Raw genomic sequence first — 21,504 nt, 5'->3', positions numbered from 1 at the left:
CCCACGCAGAAGAGAGGCATTTCAATCAAGGAGAAAAATCGTAATAAAACAAAGGCACTATTGAAGCGCGGGACCACAATAAGGCGCCTGTATTTTGTTTCAGCAACAACATAGTCATTTCCCAGTTCTATTAAATCTTTATAGACGTTTTCCTGCTCTTTTAAAAATTTAATAGAAACACTAGAAGTATATATTAATCGTTCATTTTGCCTTTTTACTTTACACAAAACAAAGCGAGGATGTTGTATATTTAAAATTTACATTTAGATTTAGAAATCGTTTATCACAAGTACATGTATAGTATTCGTAGCTGCAATTGCTCTTACTCCATTGACATATAGTAGTACTCTTGTCTTGGTCTCCCAGGTCTATTAAACTGCAATAATATATAATGTATCCAAAGAAAGTACATATTTACACGAGAATTAATTGTACCTATACTCTACCTATCATTTATTGCAAAGCTATTAGGTAAAAGTACTGTATATTTTATTGCAAAGACCTGAAATTAAATTGCATGATTAAAATCCGGAAGCCAGTACTGAGCTTAATTAAAATCCCATGAAATGCCGACTTCTAGTTTTCGCATATAACTCATTTTCATTACATCGGGTCAAAGATCGAAGAGACGCACATCATTTTGGTAACAGAAAACAGCTATAGAGTAAAACAAATCTGAAATACTAAAAACTGGTGTACCTTTCGTCCAAAGAAATGTTATGAATATAATGGAATCTAGTAAGTACTTCAGTAGGAGGACTGTTTAATAATGCCGTAGCACATACAACCTACAAACATGGTAAATAAATTTCCAAGAGTCTAGACTGTCAGTTGACATACGCGATGTGCCCCTTAAATGTGTGACTTTCAGACGTCCATGAGACTGATATCACTGATTACCGAACAGTTCAAAAATTAATTAATTTAATTATATTGATAATAAAAAATTCGCACAATTTGCAAGAACAAAATTGAGCAGAGTTCGTGCGCCCGTAGCAATGAGGATAAAGGGAAAAAAATTGTTCGTTATTGTTTTTTATTGAAGCTTAAAGACTGACATTTAATTTCAGTTCCTCTTTGTGGCGTTTTGTTTCAAACGTGAGACCTTTTTCATTATTGTCTTTTTTTGTGCATGTGGAAATAACAATGTCGCTGCCAATAGACATGCGGCTGGTTGAATTTAATTAACTTTTTTTGCTGTGGAAATTGCTTTTCATACAAAAGTCATATGTTGTCATGGAATACTTCGTTATGCGACTAGAATTTGTGAGTGAATTTATCAGTCGGTTGTCTAGTTGAGAGTTTATTACCGGAGAGGAGATTCGTAATTATCATTTATTTGTTAATAGACTTTTTTTTAATTAAAATTCTTATCTGGCTTTAAACAAAGAATCTTCATGTTTGGACCCAGAGCTCGTTAAGGATATTTCCATTAAAGCAAGTGTCGTGCTGATTACTCTTATAATTAAATACAAGAAACAATTTAAACACAAATTATTAACTTATTTAGTGTAGTCTGACTTGATTATTTACTTTTATGAAGACGCAAATGTTGATATTAAAAGTTACTAATATTTATATTAATGTAATTATATTGTGTATATGCTAATAGTACGTTGAAATCGTACAATAAGTATACCCACCTGATCCACGGCGTTCCTGCATCGAGCGTTATGTTTGCTTTAAAAGGTAGGCACAAACGTATACGTGTACGTATATATGTACGTGATAAATTCGCTGTGCAGTGCCCCGGGTATTTCCGCTCCACTCGCTTCGGATGCATGCTCGTTCGATCGATCGTGTGAATACACCTTTATCCAAGTTTTATTTTTTATTTCTTCTATATATAGCCGCTATATTGAATATCATCCTTGCAATGTCTATTTATAGACGTTAATGAATCACCGTGTAAACTTAACCAACCATTCATCACTTATAAATAAACTGATATTTATCACAACTGTTATTGTGTGTATAATTAAGTATAACGTTTTATTTGTACTTTTTATATAAACACCATCAATGGGTTAATTTGATTATATGATTAAAAAATAGTCTATTTTCGAAACAAAAATAAACACAAAAAAATATTACACCATCTATAAAAACATTTCTGAAAAACATGGTCTAGTTCCCATTTAATCATCTCTCATCGTTTATTAAGTTTCCAAAAGTTTCCTAAGCTATGAAAAAGTTATAGCACAAAGTTTGTCAGTACGCAAGTACGCTGTATGATTTCATGATATTGGAATGACGTGATGTGCGCTACACTTGGAAATGACGCAAACGAAAGCTTACAGTATTAATTTATGGAAAGCAATCTAAAACATATTCATCAAAATGTTTATTTAGTAGCAATAACGGTAATTTAAAATTTTCATTAAAACATAGCAAAGGATATTTGAGAGTATAACATATTTTGTTGCTAGACTAATAATTTTCTAATTAATTGCGTCGTTTATAAGTAAAAATTGTCGACTTACTCTTAGAAAACCGTCAGAGTATCAACTATAGTTTTCTTCAAAACATTTAACGACTATAAGTACAATAATAAATTGTTGTCATTGGCCGTCGTTATTAAGGACGCGGACAATTGACGAAAGCGACGAAAAAATGAATTAGGTTCAATCATTACCCTACTTAACGCTTCTTTTCATCGCATTAATGTCAATCTGTTCACAGATGATATCAACCTCTTTAGAAAGAACAACCACTGTTCTTTCATAATCGCGGAGGCGTAAAATTAAGACAAATCTTTTCAAATTTCCGTTCCATGACTTTATTTTCTTTAGATTGATGTGTATTAATTGTAAAAATTTGAATTTTTGTTTTTTTTTTTACGGTTTATTTTGAATATCGTTATAATAAGGTTCTCAAGAAGCAAACACAAGCTGGTAGACGCAGCATGGGTTGATCTTCTAATAAGTTGACCGACACGACAACATATTTAAAAATACGGGAAGTCGCTAGATGCGGTTGGCGCAAGACAGGTCATCATGGCGACCTTTGAGGGAGTCTTATGTCTTGTTGCTGTCTATCGGCTGTCATGATGATGATTCAAAGTACGCTACTGATCTGAATATACCAAGATATGGCCTTTCCCTTTATTATAAATACAAGTACATACAAATAAATCGATACACACGTAACATTTTGGTATGAAAGACTAATTAGGTTCAGTCTTGACACTACGTTTCAAGAACAATGTTATAATTCAGGACTAGGTTTTACTTTGTTCTTTACTTATTTCAATTCTATAAATATTGCTAACGGCTTATTCAGATTTTTAAAAAAAATGCACTACTTTTAATAGAGCGCTAATTAGGTAGCACGGAAGTTTACTTATAAATGAGCAGACATTGATGTTTATAGTGGGTAAATGAAAGTTTTCTCTTTCGAATATGAATATGGAGCATAACTGTATAGTGGAGCGCGGGGATTCGAGCGCAACCGAGTGTAAAATGGTCGACATGTAGGGGCATTTTCAAACTGACCGGATAACACTCCCACCGGGGTGAAATATGTGTGCCCGCCGAGTGTTTGTCGGTCGCGTGCTGTTTATGTTATTTTTATATGCTTCATAATATCTATGTTGTTAATTTTTTAGGCGAGGTTCCGAAGAATTGTTAAAATAACTCAATTTATTCCATATGATTTCTTCTGTATACTGTACTTCTTCTGTATTCTGTATGTAATTTGCAATTATCAAATTCTTACGATTACGATGTAGACGCTAACTTGAAATGGAATACATTTAAGATGTTTTATTTCAAATGTATAGAAATATAATCAAATGAAACATATATGAGAATATATGTTATATTTGATATAAAAAACTATGAAAACTATCCTAACTATCGAGGAGTGTACTTGTTCAAAGTGTTTTTTTTTTTTCTTAAATCACGCATTTCCTTTCTATTTTTGTCCGGGTACAAACGGTATACAAATAATTAAAAATGTTTGTCTTTGCACATATATATTTTACACTGTTGGCACACTACAATTTGTATTTATTATAATACACTTCGTATACTGTATTGTATGTATTGTAAGCTAAACTGTTTTGGTAGTTATTTATATTTCGATTTTTACAAGACATTTATAATTTTTTTGATCTTTCATTAGTGGTAAATTATCTCTACGCTAGAACTGATATGACACTACCGATTGTAATCGAATGATCGCTATCTAGAAAAATAATTATAATTCGAATATGAAATTACTACATACACCAAGAATTTTTTTAGCTGTTTTGTCCAGGAATCCACTCAAAGGAATTCTTTTCTTTAAAACTTTCATTATTTTAGCAAAAAAATCACTGTTTTATGTGAAAAGGATCGAGGTCAACATATACTTTTTAAATTTCTTAATCCAAAGCTTAGACAACAAGCATTAGTCGTCCAACAATTATAGCTAAAAGTTCATAAATTAAAGTATTGTTTATTGTCAATAACATTTTAGAAATTTACGTTTTAGAACAGAAAATATAGCTAAAATAGAATAACACCATATGAGACAAAACTTGATTACGGTTACAATATATTGTCTTTGACATGGATTAAAGAAATAAATAATCACGCCACCTTGTGGGGCTTAATCGAAAACAAAAAATTCGTAAACTTATGAGAATAGACCATAAAAATAAGTTCACAAAATATCATGTGTCATCGATACGAGAAATTCTTGCGCAGCCGTCTGGAAAATAGCAGGCATAAAGGTCCGACATTCTGGTACTGACCGGGGGACGGAAGCCATAAAATATATACGAGGGCTGTGCTGCCTTTACGCTTCGAGACGACAATATTTGACAAAGCAACAAAATCCTTATAACTCGTGCTGTTGCATTTGATCTTTTCTGCATTAACAATAGATTTCAAATTTCAATATTAAATTTCGTTGATTTATTATGCAATATTTTAATAAAAAGAAAAAATGTGCGATTACCATTTCTCAAACAGTCATACTGTGTAAACCTAACTTTAAGTAGAAGGCCAATAGTCGTATCCAACTCGGTTGGGCAGCGTTCAAAACTCTGGAAGATCTCGTGCTTTGGACGAAGGTCTACTACCAATATGATGACTTTCAGTTGCGAAACATAGTTACTCACTTAAAACCCCATTGGCAAACTCTCAGTCGCTCAACGTAGACTGTAGAGTGGGCTATGTTGGGAATTTATTTACGAAATCGTATCAGGAATCAGAAAACTCGTAGACGAACGACACGTCCTACGGCTGCAGTGATGATAATGATGATGATCATAATAGTAAGCTATTAATTTCCAAATGCAAAGAAATGTACCTAGTCGTTCAACAAGTAGACAGAAATCGTTTAAAAGTATTTACAAATTGTTGGTAGAGATTGAAAAGACCTATTCAAAAATGAAACTCAGACGCATAAATAAAGTGCATAACAAGATGGCGTCAGCGTCGCTAGCGGCCGGTGTTACCAGCAATTAATCTCCATTTCCCGCACGCGCCAAATCGCGCCGCCATTACGAACTCTGTTTTATTTCATTATGGACTCGGCGAATTAATGCGCTGAAACGTTTACAAAAGCTGATAAGGCATCAGGAAATAGCGGCATTGAAAGATTGGACGCGTCTATTGTGTCAGTTTATGATAAATGTCTAAGGCGTTGTCGATAATAGACATTTTTGTGTAATTTTTGTTTCGTCTTTTAAAACATTTTTTATGTGTTTAATATTTAATTTTTTTACCCATATTCATTTATTTACAATAAAGTGAAAATTACAATAATTTAAATTTCTTATAAGCAAAAAGACGATAATTACATGAAGAACTTTTAATCAACATACAAAACCAAACAGAACGAGCAAAATGTTATATCTAGAGATTCTATTTAAATCAAATAAATCTGTCAAAAATTACTAGTAAACCTAAGTCTGTGTAGCAGTACTTTTTGATTAACTTTTTGGTATTTATAGAGATGAAATGAAAAAGTTTCCTAAACAATGTTTACTGCGCCCGATTGCGACTACCAGATGCCCCTCGCAAAATATGTTGTTTTTTCCTTAATAATGCAGTTAATTTTACCGCTAAGGTAGAATATATTCAAGGAAAGTTTGTCAAGTCACAAGTGACTTAATTAACTTAATAAAATTATTAACGTTTAATTACAGGTGCGGACGCTATTCGTGAGCGGACTACCCATGGATGCGAAGCCACGGGAATTGTATTTACTGTTTCGAGCATATGAGGTGAGTTATTTTTTAAGACTGATATTTATAGCTTTATCATTATTATTACTATAGCTATTTTCAATAGCTCCATGTTTAACACTGACAAATGCTCGCAAGTTATTATATAAGCACGCACATCCACGAAGTGTGATAAAAACTTTTATGTACCATAGACTCGACTTCATTTTGTTAAAAATTTAAGTAACACAATATTATTCATCTATAAAAACTCAGTTAATGTTGAAAGCTCTATCTTGTCATTAAAAATGCTGTCAGAATATTCGTATTGTAAATGGTTTCATAGACGGGTAGCATATATAAAGAATGATGTGTTCGCTATCAAGCTATTTAGTGTTCATTAAATTAATTTTAGATTTTTTAAATACATAATCCTGCTGAGGTCATTCGCCTGTTCTGTTCAGTCTTAAGCATTTATTTTCCGAACAAGTAGAAGACCCAATTTGACGTTATTATGAATTGTTATCTGCTATGTGTTGAAAAAAAAAGCTTACAATTTGAATAAGTAAGCAAATAACTCCCAAAAATCTTTAAAATTGCTGAATATACTCATTTACTTTCTAAGTCTTTTAACTAAAATTGCATATCATGTGCATATGTATTCACGTTCATGTGCTTATGTATACCTGTTTAATCTATCGTTCCATGCTAAGGAAAAATTTAATATTCAAGAAAAATATAATGCAGAAACGGTATCGGTCGCGTCACGCGACTGGGAACATAACGGATCGCATTACTGCGTCGTAAATATCAAATGTCATGCCCCGATATGTTATATTCGGATTGAATCGATTTTGTCTGACGATAAGGGGGATTACATTCGAGTCTTGGCTGGCACGCCTGGCACCGCTAGACTCAAGACGGCTGTAGTTATACGAGGGCTAGTTTTAGTACATCGCGTGGTTCACCCCGTACCTAGTACGGCTGTGCACCATTTTTAGCAAGCAAATTGTATTCTACCTCAATTGCTCTATGACGTAATGGCATCAGACAACGAAAGCAATTTCGTAAAACGACTGAAGTTCCTTTGATATGCATTACATTTTGGTAATCGTAACGTCTTTTGTTTTTATCAATAATTGCATTAATATTTATATAATTAATTAATACCTATATTTTTAAGATTTCTCATAGAAAGTTTTAGTGTATAAAAATTAAAAATATTTCCTTTAACAGGGTTACGAAGGTTCGCTCCTGAAGGTCACCAGTAAGAATGGAAAAACAGCTTCTGTAAGTTTCCTTTTTAAGCTTGTATTTGTCTTATCACATCGAAGATACTTAAATTATAGTCTTGGAAAAAAAGTGATAATAGATGTTAGTAAATTGCAGTTATTTACTAACATCTATTATCTAGAGAATTGTGTGAAGTGTTGTGTTAAGTAAATAACCATCATCATGAGTTCAATCGTAAAACCTCCACAGCGGGACATAGACCTTAATAAGAGTACTTAAATATGGTACCGCCTTTTAACACTTTTCACAAATAAAAAGAAAGCCAAACTCAATTTTATGCAAGCAATATCATAAGCATAAATTGGTTTTATTTAAATATTTTTCGAAAATTCTGTCAATGATAACTTGCCAATCTTCACAAAAAATGAGTATACGTAGTCACCAAATATTAAATTTTGTTTAGACTTAAACCATTAAATTTATCTACGAAAAAGGTCTAAGTTTTATCTTATAATGTTCAAATTAGCATCCAAATTAACAAAAAAATTGTGATCTATTTCGTAGCTGAGAAACAGTAGTGTCTTTTGACGATTCCATGTCAAGTGAGAGAGATCGTTGAAAACTTCGTCTCGAGTCTACGTGAGGAAGCATTCTTATGAGAAATATTCTTATGAGGAAGCTGTTTCGTCTATATAATGTAAACACTAGAAATGTGTACTATGTAAGAATGAAGAAGAAAGTGGGAAATCATAACCTAAAATTTTACCCAAATTAGACCTTTCTAAAATAATTTATTATCGTTAAACTTTAATTTAATAACTTCAATAAACTTGATTGCTAGCGAGCTCGTAACACACTGATAGAAAACACGCTGTACGAAAGTGTGCACATTGGCGTAGTGCGGTTGGTCCACGCCCGTCATATTGCACGTCTATTTGAACTGGTGTCGGTTTTGTTCTCGGTTTGAAGAGTGCGCGTGCAAATGAATTGCAAGCGAGTTTGTGAAATACGGGTAGTTAAGTCGGTTCAATTCATATACCGACGCAAGCTATGTTAACGAATGCCACTCGTGTAAACGAACTTTTGATGGGTTCATACCTTTACGAAAACTCGATCATAGATTGCGTTTAAATTATTACTTTTGATTGATTTCAAATTTTATCAGAATTACTTATAACAATATAAATTTATTTAAAAAAACATGACTTCTAAACGCTAGACCTAATCGCGACGTTATAAAAATTATTATTTTGCAAATATTTTTGTACACATTACTAATATACCATGCCCAGTAAAATTGTTTCAAGTCAGGTGATGTATGACAAACAACATTAATGTTGCCTATTAGGTTATGGTTATAACTATAGTCATTTAAATATAGATCTTCGAACTACAATGATAATTACTATTTTACTAAATATTTCAGAGAAAAGTATACTAAGAAATTAACCGACATATCTCAGTACATTGGCAAATTAAGAGGTGAGAGAGGGGGAGATGGACAAGCCACATAGGTGCTGGAGTAGAGACTGCGGACCGGCAAACGCATTGTGGGGCGGACAGACGACATTGTTAACATTGTCGGGAGACGATGATTGCAGGCCGCTTTCAACCGATCTCAATGTAAATATATGGAATAGGCTTATTTATGCCCAGCAGCGGTCGTCTTAGTGCTGAAATTATGATGATGATGATGACCAAATATTTCAGTCGTTACTTTATGTTATTTCTTTGCTTCCTTACTTCCTTAAGAATTAACTGGTTTACTTTGACACGCTTAATAACGTTAAACTATTTGCAGCCGGTTGGTTTTGTCACCTTCCACACGCGTGCCGGCGCTGAGGCAGCAAAGCAAGACCTTCAGGTTGGTATCACTATTCTGCTCTCTTTGCTACTCTCCTAATTTAGCGTGTTCTAGTATTGTATCAGGAATCTAATTTTGACAGGACATACACAATTATACATCATAGTTTAAAGTTATTATATGGGTAACTAATAGGAATTAGTTTCTAGCCTCGTGAACCGTTTTTATGAGCTCATTAATTGAAAATAAATCAATAAAAGTAATTAGACGCGATACGCGGCGCCGCATTGAGGGTTCGCACTGTATATAGCAATGACGCCGGAGGTATTCATATAAATGGTACCCAAGTGATTTTTTTATTTAAGATTCTTCTTTAGTTATAATTTAAATGCTCTATTACAAACGACATTTCCCTTTAATATTGATCACGTTTTTTGGCAATTTATCTGTTTTAAATTTTATTTATCTTATTACATAAACTTTATTATTATGTTACAATTTTTCATGGTTCGTTACTTAACTAGCCATAAGAACCCCTTTTATTAAATGTATTCTGTATAAAGAAAAAAATAAAAATGACCGTTAAATAATGTGATAATAAACTATTAAAACAATCCTTGAAGGAACACAAACAATCATTCATTTTTCCTGTTACGGATCAGTGAGGAGTAAGCTATTTGTAAATACCAAAAGGAATACAACGCACGGTGTTACTAAACCTCTTCTCATCACATGCCTCAACACTGCCAATAAGCACTATAGTTAATATTCTCATTGTAGACTTAAAATAACATTTTCCTGACTCGAGTAACCGCATCGTAAATTATGCTAAAACCATGCACATATTAAACGGACGTCGCAGAGGTAACGAGTCGGGAACAGGGGCGTCCCGTCCGACATCCGTGCCCCGTCGCCAGTTAGACGGTGTAAATATGCAACTGCATGTCACTGTTTGACAGGTTTGACGTCACACCCTGAGCACTGTGTTCCGTCACGTAGCAGGCGCGGCCGCGATATCGATACGCGATGCCGAAGATAGAGTTACCTCAAAATGAACGACTCGCGGTTTAATTTCATTAGAGTTTCGGGGAGAACAAAAGCACCTAACACTCGTACAGAGCAGAACCTATACGCAGTAACCCGGCGCGTTCCCAACACGCAACTGTCACGGCCTTCCCCCAATGGGAGCGTACGATCCCATTGCGGGCCACACGGCAGCCGACCCTTCCATCGTCATTATATCGGAGCGCCGCACCGCTGGCGGCTGTTCACAGCAGGGCGTCCGGTTCGACCCAGACATGCCGCAAACGATTCGGCTGGAGTTCGCTAAAAGCAACACGAAGGTCAGCAAGCCGAAGCCGGCAGTTGCCACAGCCGCGCCAGCCGCACACCCCGCATTGATGCACCCGCTCACCGGACGTAAGTACCGCCGAGCACACACCGCCCGCCCGCGCCTTCACTCGATTCTCGCCCGAAACCCCGCTGACCATTAACGATCCACGTCGATTCCCAATGACTATCGCCGACCCCAACGATACCTAACAATGTCCATCGACTCCGCCGACCCTCGATTCCTCCCGTCGACCACCGCCGGCCCTCTACGACCTCCAAAGATGCTTAACAACCCCGTGGAACCCCATCGTCCTCCGTTTCCTCTCGACAACTCCCGCGAACCCCAACAACCTTCGACGACCCTCATCGACTACAACGATCTCGGCCGATCTCGGCTCAATCATCCTTTCACCTTTTTTCATTTAATTCCCTTCGCAATAAACACCGCTGGTATAACTTTTAATCCAGATGGAATCATATTATTTGAAACCATGGAGGCTTATCATTTTATTACAATTTGACGATCGGTTAAGAATATATCCATAAGATAGTCGAGTGAAAGCTAGTTTGGGCAAGTATCTGTTACTGCTTACACGAACCACGCATAGCCTAGCTCCGTGAAGCTATAACCTGAAACGTTTTCATCGGGTTCTGTAACCACCATTACAATCTCTATAGTAAATGTTTTTATGCTAATATGGTCACCTTTTATTGCAAATATAACCCTGAAGAAAATTTTGAGTGGTCGCATTAAAGTAAACGTTAAAACGTGTTATATTGTAAATAAAGCACATATAATTTACAGCATACATAAAAATTAAGTCTAACAAACCTGAAATTTAATTAAAGATGTAGAAATTTATATTTGGCAAAGATTTTAAAAATAGAACATGTTTTTCTGGTTTGTCAGTTTTGCTACACATGTACAACGTCAAATTACACCCTTACGTTCGCTTTGTGTAAACGTTATCTAATGTTTAACATTTTGATGGATTGTTATTGATTTTCTTTCGATTTACTAGACCTAGCGAGCCCGTTCTTCCCGGGCGGAGGCGCTGAGCTGTGGCACCACCCGTTGGCGTACGGCGGTGAACTGCCAGCTCTCTCGCACGGCCTGGTGCATCCCGCCATCCACCCGCAGATGGCGCCAGTGCGTTCCTACCTCTGACTAGCTGCCGCCGATAGGCCACACCACGTAAGCTTAAATTTTGGTTTTCTATGCACCTTGCAGATGCCGATCTCTTGCACCATAGACGAACGAAACTAACTGACATTACACAGCGGATAGACAAGCTGTAATGGCACTGGGCAAGCCGCTGGACCGCTGGGGTCTTAATGTTTTGGTGTGGAGACCACAGATCGGCAAGCGTTACGAAGGACGTCCACTTACAAGGTAGATAGATGATACGCTTGAGGTCGTCGAATGCTTAAGATGTTATGTGATGGATGATTCCAACCGGTCCGGATTAATTAACAAAAAACTCATGCGTTTCTCCAATAACCGAAATCAATTAGTGAAAACAATATGACAGGTGTCATATCTGGCAAAACTGTCAAAGCCGGAAATGGTAATGGTGCCTAGAACCAATCTAATATAACAGGGCACGCCAATATGCCATAATACTAGATAAAAGCGTCGCTGGAGTTTCTTCCGTCACTTCTTCAACCCCCCCATCGGTGAAATAGCCGTATTCAGGGGCTCGAGTTGAGGGTCCGCTAAAAGCCCTCGAGCTTCACTACCTCCAAAGAAGCAGAGATTCGAGATTTCAGCGCAGAAGTTGTCTTGCCGCCTCGAATCCGCGGAATGCCATGCCATTTATACAACAGTGAGAGTCTGGTTCAAAGAAAATCGAATATAATCCGTGTGCAACTTAATGTCGTCTCAGAACGATTATTAGTGATTAAAAGATGTCACGTGTACATAGACCCCGCTGACGCTGGGCGCGTGCGTGTTGCCGGCGCCGGCGCTGGGCTCGCCGGGGGCGGCGGTGCCTGCGCCCCCCGCTCATCCCGCACACCCCGCCCACCCCGCTCACCCCGCGCACCAGGCCCACCCGGCGCACCCACCACACCCAGCGCCGCCCTGCTCCACGCTCTTCGTCGCGAACCTCGGACAGTTCGTCTCCGAACATGAACTCAAAGAGATCTTCAGCAGGTATGTCATCCTATTTTTGGTTAATATAATATTATAATTTTTTACGAACATTAAATTTTTAAATTCATCTACGCACGATTTACAAGATTTCAAAATATCTCTTTCACCAATGTTTTCAATAATTGCAAGAGTTTTTTTCGTGGATGATGATCTTGAAATTACAACCTATACATGATATTATAATGTGTACATCAAACATTGTTAATTTTCATTTAAAAAGGCAACTGTTGAGTTCCTGGCCTCCTCTTCCCAGGAAATCAACATTCCGAGCCGGTGGTTCAAAAGTGCGTGTAAATGCCTACTTGAATAAAGATATTTAAAATTTGATGAGGTTAAAAAATGCTTGTTGACAAAAAATATGTAGACGTCCTAAGGCATAAAAATATATACAATATATAAATAGCTGACTTACTAATGTCGTCTATATATTTTTTTCAAGTAAATTGATGTGTAATATTTTTCACATGATTAATGCGATTTAATGATTCGTGAGCAATGTCCTCGTTTATCTGTATTGTTTCAAAATTGTAAACAATTAAAATAATAAGAGAAAAGTTAAGTTACATCATAACATGCATGATTCAAGCTCAATGTTACATAAGGTCGTAATTAGTATGGTGATGTAGTTAGCAACTCTTTGTTTTCGGGGATTAAATCTTGTTTTATGTACAATACCTGATGATGTTCTTTTTACAATTTTCATTCTGAAAATAAAATATACCGTTCAAGCATTTTCGCCCAATAAACAAAGACTACGTACATAATAATAAATAAATAATCTTAATAATAAATGTGACTGTTTTCCACAGTGCATGTCGCACCGATTATCACAATGTCGGCCAGTGTTGGGTATTAATTTATGTTAAGATTTCGTTTAGTCATTTTACACAAACTTTCATCATGAATTATGTTCACTGATATAGAATGGATTCATTACTTTATTGATTGCCGTTGTATGATATCACAGCCTGCACCCGTACCACTGTAAGCATGGCAGCTCTATATTTCTTTAATTTACACATGACAAACTACAATTAATCATCGACTATCTTAATAAATTATCGGTTGTCATTTGGTATACGTATATAAAAGATATAATATTTAAAATTTGTTGAATCATTTTGGTTCAATATTGATTTTATTTACCAATGCACAGGTTGTTTTAGTGAAACAACAATAGCAATTTATTTATTCATAAACATAAAAAATCTAAATGCTTTATTCACACTACGAACTATAGTTTTTCGCGTTGAGAATGCGGTTGTGGTTGGTTGTCCAAGCCAACCAATGAAATCGTTCATTGACTAATCTTTGTGGTCAAAATAAAAAAAAATACTTTCATTTAATCATTGTGAAGTTCACTTCATAATTAACAACGATTTAATTGGTTACGGGGCGTGGCCAGCGGACAACTATTATTTACTGCGTTCTTAACGCGGATGAGCTATAGTAAACAATGGAGTGTCCTCCAATACAATCAATGATGCACGGCGGTACGAGTGCGGGCAAAACTGAGTATGGTGGGTAACAGCTGCCCTGGCTTCTCGCGCCTTCGGCTTCTGACGGGCGGCGGCGGGGGCAGCTCGGGCCCGGTGGCCTTCGTCGAGTTCGTTAGCGCGAGCGACGCCACTAGCGCCATGGCCCGGCTGCAAGGCGCGCTGCTCCTCAGCTCTGAGGGCGCCATCCACCTCGAATACGCGAGGCATAAGTTGGCACACAACGGCTGGATTCTCGCACATGAAGTATGCACGAGCACATTCAAACGCGTTGTCGGCGCGCGGATTCTTGCAATTTAAACATAACTTTTTACCGGTGCCTCGAAGTCGATTCTCTTCGATTTTTTTACAATGTTTCACATTCTTGAAAGTAACTAATATCAGAATCCGCTTGTCATCAACACATTTAAAGCTTTGGATACCATAAACTAGAAATGTCAACTCACACCTTTCATAAGTTTTATTTTGTTTTGTTCTCATATGGTTTCCAAAGTAAAATTGAGTTAACTATTGGTACCAATATTGTCACACTGCACCGTGCACTTTAGTTATTGACACTTGCCTGTTTTGAAACAAGAAAAAAATACAATAACAATAATTTCTGGTCACAGATTTGTCCGTAGTGGATGTAACAGTATGCACTATGCCCGGCAGGGAGCCAAAGGCGGAGAAGAGGGCGAACAGCATTAACTCCTTCGTAGCTCTCGGAACTTGACAACCAGCTAATTGAGCTGACCGAGGGACGCGCACTCTTGATCCTCTGAACCGCATCGGAACCGCAACCACGGGAGATGGAGCGTGCGCCCACTGCCGCCACGTACCAACACCGTACACATGAACTGGATCAAGAAAGCTTTTGTCACCAAAAGCCTAAGGCCCTCGCGATTAGATTAGCGGTAGCCAATGCTCTCATCTCCTCATTACTTTTGTTTATCACGTCCGCGTCAGGGGTGTGGTTTATTGATACCAAATTTAGCGTAAATGTTTATTGTATTATTAACATTCCAGTTGAGTTATTTACCGTTCACGATTTTATTCTTTGGATGGAATTATTTTATTCCTTAAAATATCTGTTTTAAAAATAATATTGTAATCATTTTATGTAATATAAGATTTATTTACAACTAACTTATTTTGTGGGTAAAATTGTATATTAGTTTTACAAGGCCGATGTATACATCTGAGAAGATTTGTTATGAATATAGTGTAATATCAGAAATTTAAACATTTTAGGATATATCACATTCGAATAAGCTAAAAACCAAAGGTGCCCTTCATAGAAAAAATACGTTTTGTTATATAATTCAAGTTAAATGATTTTTATGAAGTTGTAAGTAATAATTACGATACTTTTTGTTTTTAGTCGCGATTAATGTTAGCATGTTTAAATGGATTTTTCATGACTATTTCAAATTATATTTACCTAACGCTTTTATTAGTCATTTTGTAACATTCAATCACTCGTTAAAGCGCTGGCACTCTAGCGTTGGTCTTACGACCCTTTGTACCCGTGTGTGGAGTTATTGCAATAATTGTGAAGATTGTACTACGACCTCGGTTCGCGATAGGACGAGAGCGCCCCTCGGAGCCGCTTACTGCGAGTGCAGTACCCGTCGGACGCTCGACCGGCACTCGCATCGTATCGAAATTCTACTTTATTTCCTCTTTTGGTCCCTACGGCGTCAATACCTCTTGTGCCTTGTGAAAATTCTTCCCGGAGTTCCGGATTACCTATTGAAAGTTTGCGTTGATCGTTCGTTTCGTTGATTCGTGGAGCGATGCGATCCGGTCGGGAGCCGTTCCGTATTGTTGCGAGAATTTAGCCTTGGCCTTATGAAAGTTAAGTAAGTAAATGTAATCATTGTATTAACTAATTAGTAAACGATAAAGTACGGCGACCCGCGCGCCACGCTGAATAGTGGAACGGTTATTCTATTTGCATGCTTTGACGAGCTTTTTGGTAATAATCTAATTTAAATATTTAGTAGTTACTTTTATTGAATAATCACTAGACGAATAACATAACTAGATAAGGGTATTTATTGTAGACAATCAGCATAGTTGCATTACTGTATAATGAAATCTAATCGTACATAATAATTAAACGATGTATTGAGGATAAATTTACCCAATTGTTAGTATTTAATGAAATGGAAGATTAATATATTTTTTATTTTTAACTAGTTGAATATATATCGCAAATATTTCGGATACTTGGTTACCTCGTGGCTTACAAACGAGGAAGCGTTATAAGTGAGGTTTACAGTACATTACGTGCGAGGTAGCGATAAACCAAAAATCTTAATGTTTATACTATAGATATTTAGTGACGTACTCTGCTGATGTAAAAAATGTAAAAAAAGATCGAAAAAATTATAAAAAAAAAACTCCTTGCTTAGTCTGTAATTAATAAGGTTTCGGATATTTCGATTGAAATCTTGACGCGACAGAAATAAATGAGTTATTCACACGATAGTTGTCGTACACAAGACCAGAGAATCCGCATGTGAATTCTTATGAAATGTTTCTTAGTCAATATTTAAATAAAAATATCGTCAATTTTTGACTTAGCAAAATTTTATACATCGTTTATAGAAATGTGACTTTCACATTATACCGAACGTCATTGCGTATAGACCAAAGATAAACGATATACATAATTTTTATTACTAACCTCAAACCGTACCAAACACGTATTATTAGGTGCACGTTTTGTTAGAATGGTTTCCGTTTTCGAAGTGGGTATGCGACGGCAGACACCCGATCGCCGTCGGAGTACGCCGAGGCCGATGCCATGCACCTCGTCTCGAATCATCGTTACCCAACACCCGTGACTTACTTTTTGCCCCTTTCCAAATTATCCGGAGTTTGTTTCTTTCACGAATCCCCGCGTCGATTTTAGTAATTAAGCTAAGTGAATGTTTACTTGTTTAATTCGATGTAATTGTAATTCGTGTGTAAGTAATTGTGTAATAGTGAAGTAGCGATCTCCCATTCTTACGGCGAGTGGCGTCCCATTTTAAAATACAACGAAAATTTACAAAATACCTGTTTACTTGGAACCTTTATATTTTAAAATCTACTGACTAATCCTTTGATTGCCGCCCCGTTGTCCGACGCGAGCGTCAAACCGGTGAGAAGTGTTTGTTTCGGCGCGCAATGAGTTGACGCCGCCGCCGCCATGATTCCGTCCAACGACCGTAGATAGCGAGTAAGAGACGTCCAGTGGCTGAGGACACGGCTACGTCACCTATTGCGGGACTACTCGATACATATCATCGTAATATTAATGTGTAACTAGAGGTAAAGAGCGGTTTCATAGAGACGTTTATTCTGTATCTTCGTCTACTACTTTTAATGCAATCGGCTACATGTCACGCTAATGTTGCTATTTCTATTTCTACCAACGTTTCTCGCTTGGAAGCTGTGTTCTTCTTTGATACTGATCTTCGCTTGTATTTTATCTGTGAGTTTGTTTGCGGCGTCCGCAAGAAGCGTGTCGGGAGCGTGTGTGCTGCCTGTTCGTTCCGTTCGCCGCGAAGTTGAGTGGAGTATGGAGAGAGCGTCGTGGAGGAGCAGTGATTGCGTTGCGCGTGACATTGGCCCGCGTGCGTAGGCTAGCGCAGGGGCGAAGGCTCCCTGCGAGTTAGGTTAAGTGAAGCGGTATCACACAAACACCGTGTATCGGAAACATATCAATTCTGTGCCCCTTAATAAATCTAGTTAAATACTAATCTAGGAGATACATATGGATAATATAAAGAAACAAAATAATCGTTCGGAGTATTAAATACCAAGTGTTGATTTCGTATTATCGTGCGAGTAAACATCGCGGTTGATGACATCGCGCTTTCTGCGCGTGGAAGCTTGCGAGCTACCCGGGTGGCATGCGATTTATTTAAATCTATCGCAATAGAATTTTTTAAAGGTTATTTTTATTGTTAATTCTTAGACTAATTATTAATATGGCTTAATTACCAAAATAATTTTTAGCTGTTCGCTTCGGATTCAGTATTAATGTTCTTCTTTTTAATATTTTTTCGGTAATGAGAGATGCTGAAAATCTATTTGTATATCGAGCAAAGTAAACCATACAAAATATGTAGTTAGTAATTAATTGTTAGATTTGTGTGACTTGGATTATTTAATGCTTTTAGAGCAAAGGTAAAGTGTTTATTGTGGTTTAAGAAAAACATAATGACATTGTATAAATAGTGATAAATTTAGCTTAATTATCATTATTACAACTTTTATAGATGTTCATTAAAATTTCTTTTCTTACTTCATGGAGTTTTGTGGCATTGGAGACGTCATTGTTATTTCAAATAAATCTGAGCTCATCCTCATTGGATTTTTATTCAACCGAAAACCCTTCGAATCGTGTCTCCAGACACCAACGCCTAGACGCCTTGGTAAAACCCCTAGCACTGACATCAACTTCAATACCTCTTTGAAAAGCCTTTTGTCTTATTATAAAATTATTTCAGGAAAACGACATGTGTAGCGTTATGTCAATATTCATGTAACACTAATAAATTGATTAGTAGATGTCTAGTTTAGGTAATGAATTAGATTTAATGTTTGAACGATGAGCTATATGACCTTTGCTTTGTAACTTTGCTTTAGTATTTCTTCTGTAAAGGCTCGCCGAGCTGAGGCTTTTTTGTACGTAATTATTTAGTTTGTATCGGTGTTCGTACAATTGCGATCCACGGAGATGAAATAAATGTTTAAACGGCGAAAGCACTGGAAGATCTCTGTTACGCAGTGTTGTATTTATGTTATTATTAGTTTTAAAGCATTATAGGGTCCAAAGATTGGGAATAAACTTTATGTGAAAAATTCTTGTTTCCTTCTCTAAATTCCAATAATTTATTTGTCTATTGGTTTGAATTATTTGCATTCCTTTTGTAACATACAGAACACACAATTATTAAATTACTACCACCATGAAATCCAATTTTGGCTTGAGTGAAATATACATGTCAATTCACAACATATTACAAAAATCAGAGTAAAATAAAATATAACAACTAACACAAATAATGACATATCACCTGTATAAAAGGTAAATGATGAAAAGTATAGCGGATAATCCTTATAGTATAAAAACGGTTATAAGGTGTAAAAAGTTGCAGACACATCCAGATCTAAGGATTAATAAGTAAGTGTTATTAATTAATAAGTAAGTATTACCTTATAAAACACAAAAGCTATCATGATCTTAAGTACTTATAAATGCTTTAATTGTTCTAAATGAAACTCGGGACTTGGGAAGCAGCATTTATGCTTAAACTAGAAATTATTAAGTTTTGAAATTGAATTTTTGGTTTAAACGTATATTATTTTGTCTCGCAAGGAAAATGAAAAAATCACAAGACGTCTACAACATATATACAACAATTACTTAATTAAAATAAAGAGATCATATCTACGGAGATCGAAAACCTAGACTATCTTACTCTATTTGACTCGTGGTAGTTTTATTTCTAAAGGCCCGAAAGAGACTACATTAAAGCAGCAGGTGATTTTCGTTGTTTCAATGTCATGGGGCAAAAAGGCCTAAAAAATAGATTTGCTATCGGCATTTGAACTCTTTTCTCACACATGGACTTTCAAATGGATAAAATAACGATTTAAAATCAATACCTCAGCTTCCTTATATTTGGAGGAGCCCTATAGTAAACAATTTTACAACATACACCATGCTACCTGACACAAAACCGCACAACCCGGAAATTCGCTCGACTGTAACCACGACCCAGTTGTCAATGTCGTGAATTTACTATTTAGACCGTAGAGAAACACAATTTTGAATCTAATTAAAATCGTTATTCTTATCAATTATCGGTATAGTACAAACAACCACTGCTAGAGTTAGCAGTATCCTTGTTAACAACTAAATGAAGTAAAACAAACATCATTACCATGTTATCCGATAGACGCCCACTGCAAAGCATAAGCCTACCCCAAAAAATCGCCATAATCGATCTTGCTCTACCCGCATCCAGCGATTTTCCGCGACTTGAACAATGTACAAAAATGTTCAGATAAAATAAAAAAAGATCTTGAAAAAAAATATTCGATAAGATGGAGAAATATAGAATACATGACAGCACAAAGAGAACAAACCGCATCCGCAGGTAAAACGTTTCTCTGTATAAATAATTCAGTATCCAATATTGCGGTTAGCACACCGCACTTGATCCAATTAGCACAAGCCCGAAGGTGCTGAAAGCAGTCTTAGTAATTATATGCACAGTCGCCACTAGAGAGTTAGTAATTATTTAGACAGTTGGAACTCAGTCTGACCCCATTCTGCCTCGGGCTAATTAGTGCGAATAACATTAATACCGCATTAGCCCCCAAACTTACGTAGTTTCGGGTTAATGTGATATTATACCGACACAGCGGCAAGGCGGGGTGAATTTATATTGATTCGTTTCATTTACTAAATGGACGAAGTACTCGATCGATGCGCGAATGTACGTGCCGACCGACGGTCTACTTTTTAAAATTATTTATAAACTAAATATTCAATGATCTAATTTGTGTAGAAATGAAGATATTCCATTTGATTTTGCTACATTTACTTCGTTGATATTTTTATAGATTTATTTTACTTTGAATCGTTTTATAAATTCGTTTTTAAATACATAGTAATTTTGTTTATTCATTACATATTTGTATATCTGAAATTATATGCGAAAATCTGACGCATCTAACTAGCCACGATATCTCTGGACGTTTATGTCTCAGAGACTTGAAATTTGGCAGGAACATTCCTTACCTAAAATGAAATGTTGCAATGGATTTTACAAAATTCCCAGCGTTTCGGGGTTTAATGTGGCTCTCATTTAAAAATGCATATTTTCAATTAAGAACTTTGTAGGTATAAAACTTGGCGGGATTTTTTTTGACATGTTTAAAATTAGCAAAACTAGATTCTATGCAATTACACTCATAAAATGTAATACAGGCCACGCGCACAGGGGGACAGCTAGCAGAATTACTAATTCTTTTTTTTCTTTATTCGGAATGAAGTTGAAGGTTGTTACAGCTTCGTGGACTTCAGGACTGACAGGAATTACTAATATGGATAATGGTTTGTTTATTCATTATCTTTTACGGAACAAAAATTGAAGCGATGTAATATTATAATAGCAATTTACATCGAAAACTAAAGTAATAAAGATGTATAACCACAATTTAAACAGTCATCACAGGCATAGTGACGCGGGTGCAATGCTCTCGCCCGTAAAGGAAAAACTGTTTTAACAACTATCTGACGTGTGTATCGATTTAAATAATGTTATTGACACCCGCA

General features: G+C 36.2%; 1 protein-coding gene across 1 annotated transcript in view; it reads left to right on the top strand.

Moving 5' to 3' along the window:
* LOC137933743 (protein couch potato-like) overlaps positions 1–18,993 on the top strand; it is a 173,642-nt gene extending 154,649 nt beyond the window's left edge. The window contains 8 exon segments of the mRNA XM_068777769.1: positions 6,140–6,217; positions 7,394–7,447; positions 9,192–9,254; positions 10,469–10,613; positions 11,549–11,721; positions 12,452–12,681; positions 14,213–14,423; positions 14,789–18,993. Coding sequence (XP_068633870.1) covers positions 6,140–6,217; positions 7,394–7,447; positions 9,192–9,254; positions 10,469–10,613; positions 11,549–11,721; positions 12,452–12,681; positions 14,213–14,423; positions 14,789–14,800 — 966 coding nt within the window. The 3' untranslated portion in view covers positions 14,801–18,993.
* Positions 18,994–21,504: the final 2,511 nt, after the last annotated feature.

Source organism: Battus philenor, unplaced genomic scaffold, assembly GCF_028537555.1.
Source record: "Battus philenor isolate CCGP_79_NKW_IND1 unplaced genomic scaffold, ilBatPhil1.0.hap1 SCAF_14, whole genome shotgun sequence".
Classification (NCBI taxonomy): domain Eukaryota; kingdom Metazoa; phylum Arthropoda; class Insecta; order Lepidoptera; family Papilionidae; genus Battus; species Battus philenor.
The sequence above is the reverse complement of the archived record's forward strand: the minus strand, read 5'-3'. Positions and strand labels throughout refer to the sequence as shown.